The 19093-nt window shown below is 38.1% G+C and overlaps 1 protein-coding gene across 2 annotated transcripts in view; it reads right to left on the bottom strand.

Annotated features, from left to right (window-relative positions):
- Positions 1 to 3429: 3429 nt before the first annotated feature.
- LOC306862987 (protein phosphatase EYA1-like) overlaps positions 3430 to 19093 on the bottom strand; it is a 45282-nt gene continuing 29618 nt past the window's right edge. For both annotated transcript variants that reach the window (XM_079406117.1, XM_079406118.1), the window contains exons 12-17: positions 8887 to 8945; positions 8631 to 8791; positions 8333 to 8447; positions 7976 to 8097; positions 7242 to 7342; positions 3430 to 5399 (exon numbers count right to left, since the gene is read on the bottom strand). In XM_079406117.1, coding sequence (XP_079262243.1) covers positions 5319 to 5399; positions 7242 to 7342; positions 7976 to 8097; positions 8333 to 8447; positions 8631 to 8791; positions 8887 to 8945 — 639 coding nt within the window. In that variant the 3' untranslated portion in view covers positions 3430 to 5318. The remainder of the gene's footprint in view (positions 5400 to 7241; positions 7343 to 7975; positions 8098 to 8332; positions 8448 to 8630; positions 8792 to 8886; positions 8946 to 19093) is intronic.

The following is a 19093-nucleotide window of genomic DNA, read 5'->3' as shown; positions in this document are numbered from 1 at the left end:
GATGTCATGTCGGATGACCGACGAAATTGGGATCTCGCCAGAGAGACCAATCCACTTCGAGTGTAACTAAACGAGCCAATGGACATTGGCATGCGATCATTGCATCCAGCTGCCACTGATCACAGCGTGAGCATAAGAGGCAGCAGGTGCACCGCATTAATTCATGCTTTCGCTGAGGAGCCGAGCCGGTGACCCGGCAGCTCAGCGGTGGTACACTTGCATTCGGCATGAATCGCACACGATTCATGCCGAATGCAAGTGATTTCGCAGGTAGTGGAGAGTGCAAGTGGTGATTGCAAGTGACATTGTAATTTAGTTTCCTTGTCTTCATCACCTAGCTACTGTTGTAAAATGTTGAGAGATTCAAACAAAACATAATCAATAAATAAAACAAAATAAAAAATAAAAAAGACTGCAAGTGACGTCACTCGCAGAAGCGCAAGTGTCTGAGAGTGCAAGTGCAAGTCTGCAGCCAGACCCTTCTCTTCTTCTCATCATAATAGCTATGTGACGCAAATGCATCACATGGCCTTCAGTAACGCCCACATCTAGAAAACAGACACTCCCACCTCTGTAATAAAACCTTAATCAACTTTACACAAGAAGTGGCTGCTTATGAGACAAATACAGGTATCTTACCTGACACTGGTGTTAAAATGCCAAGTTTGAACAGTTTCTGCAATTTGGCTCTCCTTATTAATTATATTATTTTATTTTATCATCAGATACCATCCATATTGAAAGATTAGAAGATTGGTGTGCAATTAGTAACTCAGGTATAGGTCAAAAAACATAATGAGAAGCATTGGGATAATTCAGTATATTGGACCTTTTGTTTTAATGAGAAATGATTAAGAGCCAGTGAAATTAATTGAGTGTAAAATCATTAAATCATATAAAAATCCTTGAATCTGTAACTGTCTCACCTTTTTCACCCCTCATGAAACAAACAAAACAAAAATATACAAACCAAAAGGCTCAGTATAAGCAACAAGGCCTACAGCTATAAAGGCAGGTCATTTTCTCCCCAGGAGAATTTAAGTAAGTCTTTACTCTGAGCAATAAATCGGCCTGTCTAAAACCCACCACGAAAAGAGGCAACAATAACTTCAAATATGTTTTTCTTCTCCCAAAGACAAACATCATAATTAAAGACGATGGCAGTAAAATGACAGGCACCACTGACTTATGTAGTTTCATAATGTTACTGTTGGAGGAAAGAGGGAGGAATGTGGATTTCTTTATTAGAACACTCTCGTTCTCACTTGTCAGCAGTGTAAAGACGGAGTGAACTCCCTCAGCTTGAAACACATTAGCTACCGCATCTGTGGGGAACAAGGGCCTTTTAATATACCCTCTGGTTGTAAAGTAACTCATGCGGAACGAGTTTTTAATGTTTGATATGTATGTAATACAATATTAGTTAACTTACGATGCACCAGGAGTGGCTCTTTCTGTGTGAATCTGCATGAAATCGGTGTCTGGGCTAAAGCCGTAAATCACTCTAGTGCCGTTTGTCAAGGCATTACTGGAATAGAAGTATAAAGTGATTTTTTTTTTTTTTAGGGGTGACTGAAACACATAGAATGTAATACATAACTTGTAAATAAACTAATCTATGTGAATAAAACAACAAAACTGAAGCTGGGTAAATTAGTGAGGAAAATATCTTTAGTTAGATATACATTTATACTATTAAATAAATTAAATAAGGCCTCTAAAGTAAAATAGCTTATTTTTTTAGATATATTTCATCATTAGTGTTGTTAATGCCACTATTATTTGTAGTAGTACTATTATACAAATAATGTCAAAAGTGAAAATAATATTTTTGAAAGAATAATTGTAAATTATACATTTATAGTATTAAATCAATTGAATAAGGCCACTATAGTGAAATAGCTTCTTTTATATATATATATATATATATATATATATATATATATATATGTGTATATTTGATCATTAGTGTTGTTAATGTCACTATTAGTATTAGTAGTATTAAACAAATAAACAATGTCAGTAATGAAAATGCTTCTATTTTATTTTTTATATATATAATTTTATATATTTTTATTTTACTACTACTATTATTATTATTATTATTATTATTGAACAAACAAACAAACAAACAAACAAACAATTAAATGAACAAATAATGAAAACACTTCCTTATACATACATATATATATATAAACCCTAACATGTTATGTTTTGTGTTTTGCATTAGGGGAAAGAGAACAATGCAAAGGGAACAACCCCCATTCTGTCCCAATGTGGTAAATGAGCCTCTGACAGTATTTTGGCTTTCAGTTGCTGAGTAGTGGGAAAATATATATATATATTTTTTTGGCATTCCAAGGATAACAGCCCTATCTGCTCTTCCTGCCAGCCTTCAAGTCCCCTGGCATATCGCTTAGATGCCATCTGAAAACATAATTGACTTCAATATTGAAGAACAGAACCGTGTAAAATAAGATTCCATGAATGCTTGATTCTTCTGAGCACTTGCAAGAACGCTTCTATTCCTCTGCCAGTCTCTCGTTACATCTTCATTTAGGCCATCTCATAAAATCAGGCTCATAAATATTTTTCATGTGTTATATAAACCAACTCAACTCCCAACTGCAAGTGGCCGAGCTGTGTGTTTTTTCGAAAAACACAGGGAAACATTTGTGGAGAGGAGCTGTTATTGGAAACATTTGGCTGTACTGCAAAAGAAAAATCACAATTAGGTGAGGGTTTCACCTTCAACTATCCCCAAGAATAACACAAACCGCCCGACTGACAAATCTGCGGTGCCTATGTAGCATGATTACGGCTCATTCCCCTCATCTGAATCCAGAAATTCTGGCTAAAGCAGAATATCAAAGCTATGATCAGACTCATCATAACAAAAGGAAATTTTTCTGTCAATTTATGAGAATTTTAGACATTGTCAATAGATCACATTGTGTCGAAGCGAGTTCCCTAAAATGAACTGAACACACTGATTTTGAATGTACACTTTGAAATCCCACATATTGTTTTAACAGTTGCTTTGCACAGAGATGAGAGGGACAGGGAGCTTTATATGGCATTACATCAGTTATGATGTTTTAAACAAAAGTGCCATACATGACGTGTTGTCTGAGAATCTGTCGGAGGGGGAAATGCTGAATTGCAGACCACCAAACGGTAGAGGAGGCCACACAAAATCTACATTCCCATCCCATAAAATGGGACTTTTATAAAGTATCCTTCTATGCATGTATAAATATATAAAATGTTTAAATAATGATCTCTGGACATTCATCAGTTGCAAAAAAACTGCCATTCCGAAACACCTAATTTTGGGGGCATTTGATCGCAAGACCAAACAGTCAATAAATAATAACTCTGTGGCAGAGCCACCATTTCAATCACTTGCAAAAAGGGAAAAATATGTGTAACAGTTCACAAATCAGTTTTATTAATTTAAACACAATCAAATAATAAATGTCAAAAACATCTGTACACATCTTTTTGCAGACACAACAAACTGTTTCACAATGAGGCCCACATATTGTAAATTATTTCCAGTTTGCATTATGATTGCATCATTTATTATAAAAAAAAATGTGTGTTAAATCTAGAAAACATCTACTGTTACCGTGATCTAGCAGCAAAATGTGATTCCCCGGTACGGGGGGTGGCGGGCGATGCAATAAGAGGGGTGAAATTGTAAATGTGGTGAGAAAAACTAGGCCAGAGAAGACGACCTCACCTGCAGGAGCCGAACATCATGTGCCGGGAGGGAAAATTAAAAACAGATCGAGTTAGCTGGGGAGATTCACAGTCGATAACACATGTATGTTCTCAACTCCATTGTGAGTGTGTGTGTGTGTGTGTAGGTGTGAGTGAGTAGTGGCTTTCTTTTTTAAAGTCTAAGAGCTAGAGTTTCCAGTCCACAGTTACCTACCAATATGCATCATGAAAATCCAACTACAGCGATTTCCAAGTGGACACAATCAAAATAAAAAGACTACTTCATACAAAATTACACTTGCTGTACAAGACTCTCTGCTTTAGCGCCAGTACAAAAGATAATAAAACCTATTTAAGCTTAAATGCCCGTCGTGGACGCTGAGGTTCAATGTCCAGCTTGAGCAGGAGATATTACTGGGGATACAGACATTTACACTCAGTTTGATGCTTGACATTCAGAAGATTATTATTCTTATTATGCTGCTTATGTTCTTCCTTGGAGTTTGAGCTACCATTGGGATTTAATTCACTTTGAAATCCTGACTGAAAGAGTCCCGTTTCATCGCGGGGAAAGTCTCTACATGGACTCTGCAAGTTCTCACCACCTTTGGGGAGCAGAAGCGCACAAAGGAGGAAACAAAACATCACTGAAGAAAAATACAAAATTATTGACACTTGACATCCATGCTTTTGGTCATGACAAAACAATTATCACAAAAAATCCTTATCTACATTTATTTATTGAATGAAACCTCGAACACGTCAACACTTTCAGGCTTTGCACGAGCTACTGCGCCAATGCCTTTACGTACGTACTTCCATGAAACGGCTTTCCACAGCATGTACCTTAATCAATATAGGAAAGAATAGTCCAGTGATTACAAATTTACACACACACAAAAAAAAAAAATGTCTGTACACGATTGTCTCTGCAATGTAAATAACGTTTCGTTAAATTTTTTTCTTTAAATTACTTAGAAAATCCATTTTTTTCCTCTAAACTTCTTGATGTAGTGGAATCAAAGTACTTTGCAATGCGAAAAGGCACAAGTCTCTTTTTCAGGGCCGGTGCGTCTCTCGAAGATTATAAATAAGAAGTGTAGGACATCCAGGGCGAAACGAGGAAAACGAAGCGGTTGTGCCCCACTGTCTTTGTACCATCGGTTGAGACATAACGAGACAAAACATTACACCAAGTCGCAGTGGGATTGGAGTACTGCTGAGTTCCAAAGGCATCGGTAGCTCAGTTTTTGTCACAGGTGTGAACCCTTCCCGAGTCCCCCGCGTAGACAGGGCTGTTAAACATTTTGATGGCTTCGGAAAAAAAGCCAATTCACAGTAACCAGGGCCAGCAGCTGCAGCGCCATAAATTCACTCTCCTCCACTTCGAAAAAGGTTTAGGGTTAAGACGAATTGCGGCCATGTGTCAACACGCTGAGCGTGTTGCTCTCTCTCTACGTTATGTGTGTGAAAGGTTTTGTTTTTGGTCTGGTGCTGCTGAAACGCAGATGCTTGGACGATGCAGCAGTGCTGGGTATGGGTCTGCAGGGCCCCTGCACGGCCTGGGACAGAGCAACAGGGCCGTCACAGTGCTACAAGTACTCCAGGTCCAGAGCGTGATGCAGGGCCATGAGGTCAGAGTGACTAGAGATCCTCCAGAAAGGCATGTTGTGCTGGAAAGACACAGGGAGAGAGAGAGTGTTAGAGGGTTAAAGAGAAAATAAAGAAACACAAAACCTGCAATGAACACTTCACTTAGAAAAACAATCACGCCCGTGAGTGCCGTCTGAACAGCCTCGATGGCCCGTAACATCACACGAGACTTGAGAAGAGGAACCACTGAAGCAGCACCATACCAATGAGATCACTCAGTAAATATCATTTAAGGAAATAATAATAAAAAAGATCTAATTTTGACAGTTAGCTCAATAACATTAAAATGAAGGGGAAAAACTTTTTGTAATAATAATAAATAACTTGAATTATTCATTCACAACATATGATTTCATTTTTGGGGAGTCACCTCACATGATATTGTACAGCCTAAACTTGGTCATGAAAAGATTTTAAGAAACTTGTGGACCTTGACACATAGTCATAAGGTTCTTGAAGGGTCCTCTTTACTTCTTGTTTTGTTTTTTCTTTCTGCAGGATGATCTGGTGGGTAGATGTTATTCAAATATTAATAAGCAGTGAGGGAATTTAGGTTAAAAAAAATATATATATTTTTTATATTTCGTTTAATTTGAATAGTTGTATAAATTTTAAGAATGTATTTTTATATTGTTGGAAAAATATAATAAACTATTTAAAATATATAAAACAATGAAGGCCCCCATAGAAAACACAGGAAAATGTTTTACTACTCTGGAAACAGAAAGGCTTGGTCGGAAATAACTATTAAATGCACTATATATATATAACTTATCTGAACACAACATTGCAAATGAAGCATTGTTCCTGGGAGAGGCCACAAGGAAATATGATTCTGCCAGAATGAAAGAAGCTTGTCAGTTCAGAGTAGTCTACACACAAACCATTACTGAGTCTTATCAAAGGTATAGCCTCTCTCAGGCATATGTTCCGCTTAGAGAAGCTTGCACTGACCCTTAAAAGACTCTTTTCTTTTGTTTTGTAAATTGTCTTTGCTTTTAACTTTAAAAGCCAGAGATGGTATCTCCTTTTGCCTCGGTCGAGTTATTAACTAGAGGGGAATTGTTTCTGGGATAAAATGAAAAAACTAAAGTATACAAAGGTTTAACTTTGCTTTGGTGGTTTCATACAAAGTCACCCTTGACACTAGTGTTGTATCTGACAAAACTATGGCATTTTATATCAAGCCAGGTTTCTCAAGTGCCAAGGACTTATTAAAATCCCCTGTGCTACATCTAAACACTTTGTTTCCGAGGAAATGGGGACTGACATGTAATGCTTAAACTTCCTACATTCACATTCCTTGCATGATTAACTGACAACATGGAACGAATCATTTGGCACAATATAATAATCACACCAACATGTTTTTGTCCGTTTGGAACCTGCCTGATCAACAAGCAGCTTTGCTAATTAATTACACAATGAATAATTTCAGGATTTGTGGCTTTCAGCTTTGGAAAACTTGGCAGATATTCTGAATACACAGGCGGCAGGTAACAAATCTTCTGGTTTGAACAACAAGAGTCAGGAAAACAACACTCCTAATGCTCCTCTGAATATCCTTGACTTATCTAACAATGATTTAAGCATCTAAAACGCATGCTATATGTATGAACCGGCCCCTCTAATATGCCTGAGAGGACTTGTCTAGCATTACACACGGTGAGACGGCACAGTCACACGTAGGGATGTGTAATTATGTAATCTCGCCTCCCTTTACATTCGAGCTGTCAGTGGAATTGAGCTGATTACAATGCAAGAATCATTCTCTCACTGGTCCAATTACATTTTCAGGGAATGGACTGAATAAATTGAAGGTTTGAAGGAAAAGTGCTATAGAGTTCTAGGCATCTTCATACCTTTTTCGACCCTTGCTCCTCCTCCATGCCGTCCCCCACCACCACATAAACAACTTTCCTCCCAAACCTCTGGATTACTCTCTCGAAGCAGCTCTCTTTTCCTGGGGAGAGGAGAAACAGGTTTAGGTTGCTGCGGAAAGCAAGGAAGCCACATCCAAGATCCAGCCCCGGTGAGGGGCTCTTTAAATACGCAATAAGTTACACAAAATTACGCAGTATAAACACTTTGCCTTGGCTTGGAGATACGATAAGATCGATGCTCAGATAAAAGTAGTCTGAAAAGCATTAAGTGTGCCTTATTCCTCCCACCACGTGGGACAAATGGAGTTTAACAAGCTAAATCAACCTCACATGCAAATGCCGCAGCGAGGGAGGCGCTGAGCTTTGCGCGAATGAAAGTACAGGTCTGTGTTTATTTTGCATTCAAAAAAGCGGAGAGGCCGAGAAGAAGAAAAAAATGTCAAAGTGGAATGACATAAATTTGCCGAAGTGGTTTCATATGTAGACCTGAAAAGGAGAGACCCAGTTCAGGCTGGGCTCCAAGAAAATAATCCCAGCCTGGTTAGACCTCTTCCTGAACATCAACCCTCTCGTGTGTCTGCCACTTCTGCAGCCTAACCCAATCACACGCTATGTGTCTCGCACTGTTTACACGTAATATCACCGTAATTATGGCCACACTCCGATAGAGTCCATTCATACACACAGATAGTTAATACTGAGCTCACACTTACCTATTTTCGTGGCGCTATAAATATTTTCAATTGGAAATACAACTCCCAATCCGTACAGGAGGACCTTGGCGAGGGCAGGTATGAGCTGTGTTGTGGTCACTAAGATGTTCACACAGTTTGATCTGTAATTGAAAGTTAAATCTCACAAGGGAGGACAAGGCTAACCAGGAGCGCCATTTGTCACCCAGAACGCTCCATGATAAATGGATCTTTAATTGTTGTCACTTAAAATGCTGTTTTTCAAAATAATACACTGTTCTTTGAGGTATTGGGGCATAAAGTGCGTTATTCATGCCTCTCGTTGATTTATGTGCATCAGAGATAGGCTCTATATAATTCGCTCGTGCTAAGGCCCACCTTGAGTGGATTAATGTTAGTGCTTTCAGTGCCAGTGTTAACCAGGAGTCAGTCAGGGCTTCAATTTCTGCTCGCAATTGCAACCAGGCTTCCCTTTTGGCCGGGCCAAGCAGACCTGAAATGAACAGAAACATTGTTTGAGTTGGACCGTCCTGCGAATACTTTGAGAAATTTCGAAATTTACCCAGACCAAGTGGTTTCTGCATAAGCGATTATTTGAGAAACTTATGAGTGCTTTTGTTGACACACCACCCCTCTTCCCCACCAATTTTAGCAAAGCAGTTTATTGGGGGATTACCTCCGACGTTATTTTTATAGGTGGTGTAAATTTCTTTTACTCGTCTGTAGCGGAAGGCTAGCTTTCTCATCCAGTCCACACCTCCTCGTACGCCGGTGGCCAGACACAGGTTGGCACTAGTGGCAGCAGCGTGGAATCCGTCTGTGCTAAAATTATATGTACTAAACAGAGAGGAGGGAAAAAGAGAGAGAATGGCTTTTGAGCTCGACTTCAGTTAGAGTGAACCGTGAAAGCGCTAGTATGGTGCTAGCTCTACCTTAGATCCTGCCCGTTGTCATCTGACGACACGTCATCGATATGGACCTGATCGCACTCCTGGAAACAAGCAAAAACAAAGGGTGGCCATGGTGAGCTGGTTAGAATTAAAATATACTAATTTGATTAATGGTTTTCATGTGCAAAATTGGTTGCGATTTGGCAGCTTGAATCCATGAAGTGAATAATGTCAAAAACTGTGGAATTCCCAATTGAAGGTTAAGCTCTCTCCCAAAAGCTCAAATCAACCCTCAACCACTTCCAGCCTCTAACCCCCCACCTGCTAAATCTTAATAAAAATAAACACCATCATCAGGGGACCGGGAATCCGACCCATTTGGCCACTACCACTAGTGGGATCTCTACGTAAGGTATCGGTATTGGCAGACTCCGGGAAGGTAGAAACGGCCTCTCCGTGTTAGGTCTGCTAGTCCAAAGTCCGGTGCCTGAACAAAGAGATAGCTGTGGGATAATGAGAGGGTCTGTGCCCCCTTCAGGGTCTCCACTTCTTGGAGAGGCTGAATGATTCTACAGCTCAGAGCTGATTCAGCCAGTGTACACAGTAACACAAACCAGACTTTCTGGTAAATGTAACGTACTAGAAAAATTGAACCTGATGCTAACCGCCAATGAAATTATGACCTCTGATTGCTGCCGAGCCACACACCAACACAGCCTGAGGCCAGCGTTTTGGAGAAAGCAGACTGAAAATCTGTTATTAGTTTTCCATTTATAGTCATTCTCCCTCCCCCTCCCCTCACAAGAGCTCGAGATGTTAGTGAGCAGGGCATGAGCATTCAAATCAAACAAAAATCTCATGGAAAGACAGAGTTGGCGGCTTGTGTGTTCCAAAAATCATCTGCAAGAAAATAAATAAATATCAAAAAAAAAAAAATAATAATAATAATAATATAAAAATGTAAAATGTTATTTAAACCAAAAATAAATATATATTACATTTATTATTAAATATTAAATAAATTATTAAATACAATATATATTAAATATAAACAGGAAAATCAAATTTATTTATAATTATGAATTAAACCTCACTATATAAATGTATAAATAGTCTATCTATCTATCTATCTATCTATCTATCTATCTATCTATCTATCTATCTATCTATCTATCTATCTATCTATCTATCTATCTATCTATCTATCTATCTATCTATCTATCTATCTATCTATCTATCTATCTATAAAAGATTAAATACAGTCATATTAATTATAATTATACTGAATTAAGCCTCTCTATGTAAACTTTATTTAAAATATATAGATGGAGTTTAATTTCTAATTATAAATACACAAAATATACCAATTTTTATATATGTAACTTATAATTATGCATTAAACCCCATCCAATGAAGTAAAAAGAAAAATGGACTGACATTGCCAATTCTTCTCTTAAACCTCCATTCATATTTAAATTTTAATCTAACAATTTACTTGGTAGTTGAATTTTAGAAGGGGGTATTTCCTTTTAGCCATTCTTTCGAATTTCCTTTCCAGAACTTTAAGCCTTTTAATTAGTTTTCAACAGGCTGCTAAGACACCAAAATACAAAAAGGACTTCCTTGTGTTAACTCAATCTGAACCTGGCCAAATGCTGACGTTATTGCATTCCTGTCTAATGCTACAGCAGGGTAGGGGTAAACGCTTTAGACCGTAAACCTTTTTTATTTTACTGGTTCCCCTCTGAACAAATTTTTCATCTCTCTGGATTTGTGGGGAGAGGGAGGGGAGAGCGACGTGAAGAGAAACTCAAACCAGCTGTTCTTTAACAGAATTAAAATCTTGACCCCCAACCCCTGCTCTAATGCAGCCATTCTCTCGCCAAGCCTCTCCCAGCAAGCCTCGAGATCCAAAGAGGAAAAGACTTTGACCCGGTGCCCTGCTCCTCCTCTCCATGGCTCCACAGACTCAGATAAAGGGGAGCGGGGCTGGAGGCAGGGGCGTTTGTGAGGGGGGAGCCGGGCTGACCTCACATGGAGAACTCGGAGTGTTGCGGGGCCAAAAGATAGACTGCCAATTGTAGCCGTGGCTCAGGAACACCTCAAGCTATTTGTGTAATCTGTTTCTAGATAGTCAGCGATGGATCTGTAATACTTCTGAAGTACCAATTTGTTTTCCAGAGAGGACCTTTGGACAGGTCAAAATCATTACAGAAAGCTGGGGCCTCCATCTCAACATTTAATCTTGAGTATTAACGGTTATGATGACAAATGCGCCATTTCAGATAAATAAAATATATTGAAATATTTCCAACCGAAGTATTATTTATAAAAAAATCCAAACTATAAAAACTGTCTATCAAAAACACATTCTAGAGGTACCATCCCCATTCAAGTGTGTGCAGCTGCCTAGGTCTCTTAGTACGTTACCATCTCCATTTGACGGAATCACCACATGTTTACATTGCCTTTTAATTCGCTGGTTATTACGACACACAATTAACAGTCATGTTGTGGGCTTCCAGACCTCCGGGATGAAAGTGAGGGCAGAGAAAGAATGCACAACCTCTAGCAATTACTGCACACAGCTGGAGCCCACATAAACCACTTGACTGCCTCTCTGGTAGCTGCACACGGACCCTAATGGAGCCGCCTGGTCCTAATGTCTTACAGTAACTCCTGAGACTCATTAGGGCAGCTTCTTAAGCACTCGTAAACACCGTTAAGCCTAATGATCGAGGATGGGCCAGCTTTAAGTGGTTAAATACAGCATGTGGTTGATCTTCACGGGTGGCTGACGGTATCTTCAAGAAGGTGTTATGTTGAAAGGATGAGGTAATATAAATATTGTATGAAGTATAGCACGACTGAGCTGGTGGTAAAAAATCAATTGAGATAATGGGGTCAATGATAAATAAATAAATATATATATATATTTGTTTTATCTCAAACAAATAATAACATACAATAATCTCAATTGTTTTAATGATTTTAGATTTTTCATAGTAATTTCATTTTTAAATATTAATAAGCAGTGACACCGTTTTCCCATAAAATCAATAAAAAAGATTATGCAACAATATTATTAAATTTTTTTTTTTTTTTTTTTTTTTTTTTTTTTTACAAATGTTTGCATTGTGATACATGATATTATGCACCAAAAAATCTTAAAAAATACATATATATATTTTTTATTTACATTTTCAATTAAATATTTGTTATGTGCTTATGAATAAATTAATATATAGGAAAAACTGAGATGGCAATGAGGTTGTCTTTTCTTTTATTGTACTTCTCCTTGTTCACCAAGCAGTGGTTCTTACAAACCTACGATCGCTGCTAACTAACACCAGATGTTCCTACTGTAGGCTGTGTAAAGATCCTCCTCTGCAATCCGTACATAATTACGTCTTACACAAACACGTTGTCTCTGTTAAATTCATCAATTTTTCGATCCCTTCTCATTCGTTAAACTATCCGAAGGTCCTGGTAAAAGAAATAAATGTGTAAATGTATGGGAAAAACTGTGGGAAACTGCAAGAGAAGCCTAACAAACTACAAAATAAACACCTTGAAATCAGCTCTTCTCTATTTCCATTCAGTCGCTCTCATTTTCCTTTCAGTTCCTCCTCTGACTATCCAGGCCTAGAAAAACCTTTTCATTTATGCGAGCTATCAGAGCCTCCTTTGTTCGGCTGGCATCTGTCATTAAGCAATCAGGCCGGACTGGCTGATTCTTCCTGTTGGCCAGAGGAAGGGCTTTGCTGCTGACTGCACAGAAGCGACTGCTGCAGAATGTCAAAAAAGAAAATGATTATTTAAAACTACGAACCTCACTTTCCCTCTCGTCCCGAGCTGGAAACATCCGTATTGCATTACTCTCACTGGCTGCCACCTTTTCTCTTTTTTTTCCCCTCTCTCTTTCTCTCTCAGCTCAGGAGCTTTCATCCCTGGCCGTGCCTTTGGGCCAGACCCTAAACTCCGCTAAAGCTTAGTCTGGAGAAGGAACCAGCTCCCCACACAGGTGAGCGTCCCAGGTAACAAAGGCACAGTGTGAGTGATTACAGCCATCATCACAACATTCCTCCAAGCCTACAAGCTAAGTCCATGTGAAAAAGCCCAATCCATGGTTCGCAGGTTCTCAATGCTGCCACTCCATTGGCAGGGTCTGTCATCTCCCCGTCTGTGAGGGGGGTTCATGACCCCAGTGTTTGCCCCCCCTTCACTTTCCCACCACAGTTGGCCCACGCGAAGGGTGAGAGAGGTAGAGGGGAAAGAGGGAGGGTGCGGCTTACCTGTGGGTCGGACACAGGATATGGAGAACAAAGAGAGTTCTTCAGACCCACTTCATTCCAATCCACAGTTTGTGCTTGAACAGTCATGGAATTCAAACAGCCGAGTAAAACAAAGCTCTCTGGAAGCGGACCTTCCTAAAACCGAGGCTTTTCACACTCTGGCATATGAAGATGGAAAAGAGCAGAGGTCGGATTCATGAAAATCTTCTTAAAGGGATAGTTCACCCAAAAATGAAAATTCTGTCATGAATTACTCACCCTCATGTCGTTCTAAAACCTCTGACCCTTCATAGACAGCAAGGATATTACCACGATCAACACACAGAAATGTAGCAAGGACATCGGTAAAATAGTCCACGTGACATCAGGGGTTCAACCGTAACTTTACGAAGCTACGAGAATTTTTTTGTGTGCAAAGAAAACAATTATAACGTAATTTATTCAGCAATTCTTCACCCCGAGTCTTCCACCATTTTGGACAGTACCCCAGAACGTAATCAACATAATAAGCGTTGTATGCACGCGATTTCTACTGAATGAAAACAACGCTGATTACATTGATAACGTTCTGGGGTGCTCACCAAATGGCGGAAGATGGTAATGAAAATGAACTAACCCTTTAAGAAAGAAATTTCTTACGATACGATACTTACGATACAACATATTCTTAACTCTACTCATAAAGAATAAGAAACGCAGTTAAGAAGAATTTCATTATTAAGTATATTTCATGAATCCGGCCCCAGATCTTCAAGTACAGTAAACTCAAGTAATGTGACTATGATGGAGAGAAGATAACGGAAAATATGGTTCGAATTTGGCCAAACATGGTCCCAACACATACATACAAGGGCCAAATGTTCCACTGCATTTCTACCTTATAGGTGTGATGCCAGTTAAAACAAAAGTCCGTCCAAATAGGGAGAAAAGCAAACACCTGCTCTTATTAACGGTTTGAGGATTATATCAGCATATGACTTGACACATTTTTCACATATTGTCTAAATTGAGGATCTTAATTTAAAAAACAATATTGATTCAATCCAAAAAAACTACATAAGGATGAGCAAACCATCAATTGTCACCATATTGTTTGTAACACTACATTTTCCACAGATGCACAACCCTTATTGCTTTCAGGCCTCATTACTGTGGGCTGATGGGTAAGAGAGGGGCCAATGCTGAGAGAAGATAGACAGGCTGACTTTAAAAGCTCTCTGTTCTCTTTTTAGTCATTCCAAAACACATCAGGGCTCCTGCCTGGGGACCTCTGAAGCCCTGACAGCCAAAAGACACTACCTGCGTCTAGACGTAAAAACACATTAAATCCACAGAGTCAATCGCATTCCCGAACACACAACACGCGCAGGGAAAGTTATGATAATGACTTATTTCACTTTCAAAAGAGTCACTCCTCTATTTTGGCTTGGTCCAAGGAGCTCAAGGAATTTTGATGGAACATTTGCTTGTGGTATTGGCCAGAAATACTGTATATTACATAACAAAGGTATCTACCTAAATAACCGAGAGGAAAACTGCAAACTAAGATAGGTGAATTGCACTGGAAAGATGTTAGACTATAACACTGTGTTGTTAAATGTTTTTAAAGTCACAAAAAATGCCAATTATAAAAAAGTCACACCTCTACTCAATCCCAGTTGTAAACTGATAAGCGAAGGCCCTTCATCCTGGAGGTGCTAAAAACGTCCCGTTTGCAATGTCACAGGGTTGGCCTCAGGTATGCGTCTGTGGAGGTACGACCAGGGATAATTGAAACCGTTCCCACCTCGGCAGAGCCAGGGAGGAGAACTCTGTCCTGCAGACAGCTCTGTGTTGTTTTCTCTCCCGGCGAGCCGTGGCCCTTCCCCGCTGAGAGGGAGCACGGCCGGGCCTCCAGAGACGCACATTCCCACACACCAACCCGCACTCCACCTCTCACCCAACACACAAGAATGCTTTCATCCCCAACATGTCCTCACACTCAGGTACTGCATGCAGCATATCACACAAACAGGGGTAACTGCATACAAGAATCATGGTATAACCAGTTGTGGTATAACCAAAGAGAAGCATGCCAACTAAATCTCTGTGCATTTCTTTACTCATATTAAATGTGTGATTTCTCCTGTAAAATTGCTATTTCTTGTGCCTTGATTTCTCATAAAAATAATTAAATATTTAAGCAAATTAAAGGATTTGTAATGGGTTTATTTTAGTTTCAAATTCAATTGTCAATATTAAGTTTCTAAAACAAAAAAAGAAGTAAACTTTATGTATATACAATACTTTGCAAATGTTTGGACCTTTATGATTTATTTTTTTGAAAAAAAAAAAAAATATATATCTCTTATTTTATCAAGGGCGCATTAATTTGATCAAAAGTGGCAGTAAAGACATTTATAATGTTACAAAATATTTTTATTTCAAATAAATGCTGTTCTTTTGAACTTATTTTTTCATCCAAAAAATCCTGGAAGAAAATATCATGGTTTCTACAAATGTTTTAGCAGGACAACTGTTTTTAACATTGAAAATAATTTAAAAAATTAGCATCAAATCAGCATAGAATGAGCTCTGAAGGATCATGTGACACTGAAAACTGGAGTAATGGCTGCTTAAAATTCAGCAAAGAAAAGACACTTTAAAATATCTAAAAAAAGAAAAAAGTTATTTTAAATTGTAATAATATTTCACAATATTACCATCTTTACTGTATTTTTGTTCAAATAAATGCATCCTTGGTGAGCATATTACTCAAAAACATAAACAGTTTTTACTGACCCTAAACTTTTGAATGCTAGTGTACTTAATGCTAATGTGTAAATAAATATGACAAAATATAGTATATAGTGGAAGATTTTTAAACATAAATATCCTTTATATTTATAAATGCAAAAATGTAAAAAGGCACAGCAATTTTTAAGATAAATACATAAATACATGTTTAAAAAGATTTAAACATACAAAAATATTTTTCAGTAACACACATTTTAATTAACCGTTCAATAAAAATATTCATAAAAATGTCACCAGACATTCTGCACACACTATTTTAGTATAAAACTTGCGGTTCCTGAATATAACCACTAAAATCTTCCTTTCTCGTGAAGAAAATGTAATCAATATACTGCTATCAATACAAGGATCATATTGCTGACAAGCATGAAATATATTCTGTCATTTTAAAATATCAATAATTAAGTGAGCCAAAAAAACAAGACTGTCTCTTTTTCCAAAGACCTCTGCGTCTTTATGTGTCTGCTAGGTCACAGTAGTGTGTGTGTGTGAAGTACATCGCTTATGACCAATACGACATGGCTTTTCCTTTTTATTACATTCCTCTATATCAATAATCATGTAAATATGAGAATATAATCAAACTCCAATCACACACAGGTGCAAGAAAGCAGGCAGAATGGCGAACAAATAACACAACCCATCAACTGCACAGAATAATGTAAGACAACACAATGCAACATGACCCCACACATCACCAACACACCCTGACATTTTAATCAGACAGGATGTGACCACGAGAAAATGTATCCATGTGGATTTATACCCTAAACAGTGATATTTACAAGTTTTAGTCTTGTTTTGTTCCACAAAATGAGCATTGTAAGAGTTTGGCACAAAACGAATGCTGAGAGGCTGTTGGTGTATTTCTGGACTGCGCCGGCTGTCCTTTGCACATTTGTGTAAGTTACACAGTTGACAATCACCAATCACTATTAGGCATTTGTATGTGCAAAGCCAGAGGGAAATCCCTTTATGGCTTTGACTAAATTAGACCGAGCATGTGCATTTCTTCAAGGCCTCAAATACATATCTGCTGTGGTATTATTTACAGCTTAAAATTCTCCACAATTTTGGTCTGTCCTTCTAAACACCCCCTTTAGTTCAAAGAAAACATTCTGTTACGGTTTAAAGTAAGTTTTCTGCTAATGCATGCAATTGTCGTTTTAAGAGAAATGTCCTTAGCTTTAAAGTGTCAAAACGAAATGCAAAAATTCTGTTGCTGAGATATAGCAGAAAGGAAAAACTGCGCATTGCACAATCCAATCATTTTACAAGATGCCTCGACAGCCAAATCATACACGAGCGGTTTAAACACATGAAACGAAATCAAAATACAGGACAGATGTTTTGAAAAAGCCACATGTAAGCTTTGTCACAAAACTGTAATATTTTTTTTTAAATGACGGGGGGCATATCCATTATACAAAGTGCAGAGAGCACAATTTAGTGTAGCCAAACATACGGAAATATTTAACAGCCAATTGCTGCCAATTAACTTTGATCAAGATGAGTGCGATTGGAATCTCCCCGTCACTCGAATGTCTCGGGCAGCACAAACATTTTCTTTCTCCCTGGTTCTCGTGGCAGGAAAAGCAGAGCAAGGCCGTTGACTAATGAGACTTGGCAGGCTCGCAACAGTTCTCCTCACACTTAAGTATCAAACAAAACATTTCCTCCTCCGTGGGGTCAGCCACGAGCAGGACACAGAGGAAAATCAATGGGTCAGTGGTGTCGGGTTCTGGGGATGAGGGAAAGCGGCTTGCCAGCGGTGTCTGGGCTCGGGTGGGTTCAGTGGGCTCGGTTAAATCTGGTCCACAAAATCTGCTACTTAAAAGCATGGTTTAGTCAAAAATGAAAATTCTTTTATCGTTGATTCACCCTCATGTCCTTTCAAACCCGTATGACTTTAATTCTTCAGTGGAACACAAAAGAAGATATTGTGAAGAATGTTCAAGCTGCTCTTTTTCATGCAATTAAAATGAATTTGGACTGAAGATTTCAAAAAGGAGGCAACGAATCATCAAAGTAGTGCATGTGAGTCAAATGATTGCTTTGTGATTGATTTTTAAAAATATTATTATTCACTGATAATCTTCAGTGAGTTTAACCCTGTAAAGCCTGACATATAAAATAATAATATTCAGAAAAATAGTCCCCTCCCCCCATGGTTGTTCATTCAACACTTGCAAAAATGGACAATTTTGTTGCAGCTGCTGATATTTATATGGCTAAAAAGTAAGAAAGTATGAATTATGATAGCTTGTAATGTAAATTAATTATGACTTTTAAATCCAGACTACTTATATTAAATGAATAAAAATATCAGGTGTTACTCTATATCTCCAATAATATGTCTTAGTAAGATGATTTTAAGATGCTTAGTTTTATGTTCAATGTTCTGTAGTTTTCATTGTGGGCAGGCAAATAATGCAATTTAATACAGTGATGACTGAAAAAAAATATAAATAAATGTTCCTGTATCATATACGTTAACATGATTTTTCTAAAATATAGATAATCGAGTTAACCTAAGTTTCTTCAGTCCAGCAAGTGTTCAACTTGAAATATTTCTAACTATTTATGGTTATATTTACTGTATAAAAATGTGAAAAAAATTCACAGCAAAAATATATAATAAAGTAATTGTATTAAAAGGCCTTTTACTTACTAAAAAAGTACAAATCAGAGAGCAGGCTTTTCAGCAATGTTTAGATCATGTTGATAATTTTATCTTAGAAATTTGCATATCAAAAATTACATATTTTTTGTGAACGAATCATTCAGAACAGTTTTGTCTGAACCGAATCAACAGATTAATTTAATAGATTTCCAGTGAATAACATCTTCAATTTTAGTCTTTTTCTGACACAAAGATTTTAAGGGGTTGTGGATTTGTTGAATTATTTCACAGTCCATATTTTCGGACCTGAAGCTATTTTAACAAGCCATATGTCTGATCTGTTCAAATCACTAAATGAAGTGCTAGCTCGAGCAACACCAGAATTGGACAAACTGAACTTCACTGCTATGAACACGTGGAGCGCTGCCAGTCACAAGCAGAAGTGACCCTACCAGTCTCGTTTTCACCCCTCACCAGGCGGGGCAGACAGACACCTAGATACCCTCTCAGTAACTGCCCCCGGGGGCAGATTTTA

This window comes from Barbus barbus, assembly GCF_936440315.1.
Source record: "Barbus barbus genome assembly, chromosome: 44".
Classification (NCBI taxonomy): domain Eukaryota; kingdom Metazoa; phylum Chordata; class Actinopteri; order Cypriniformes; family Cyprinidae; genus Barbus; species Barbus barbus.
Note: the sequence above shows the minus strand (reverse complement) of the source record. Positions and strands in the feature narration are given on the sequence as shown.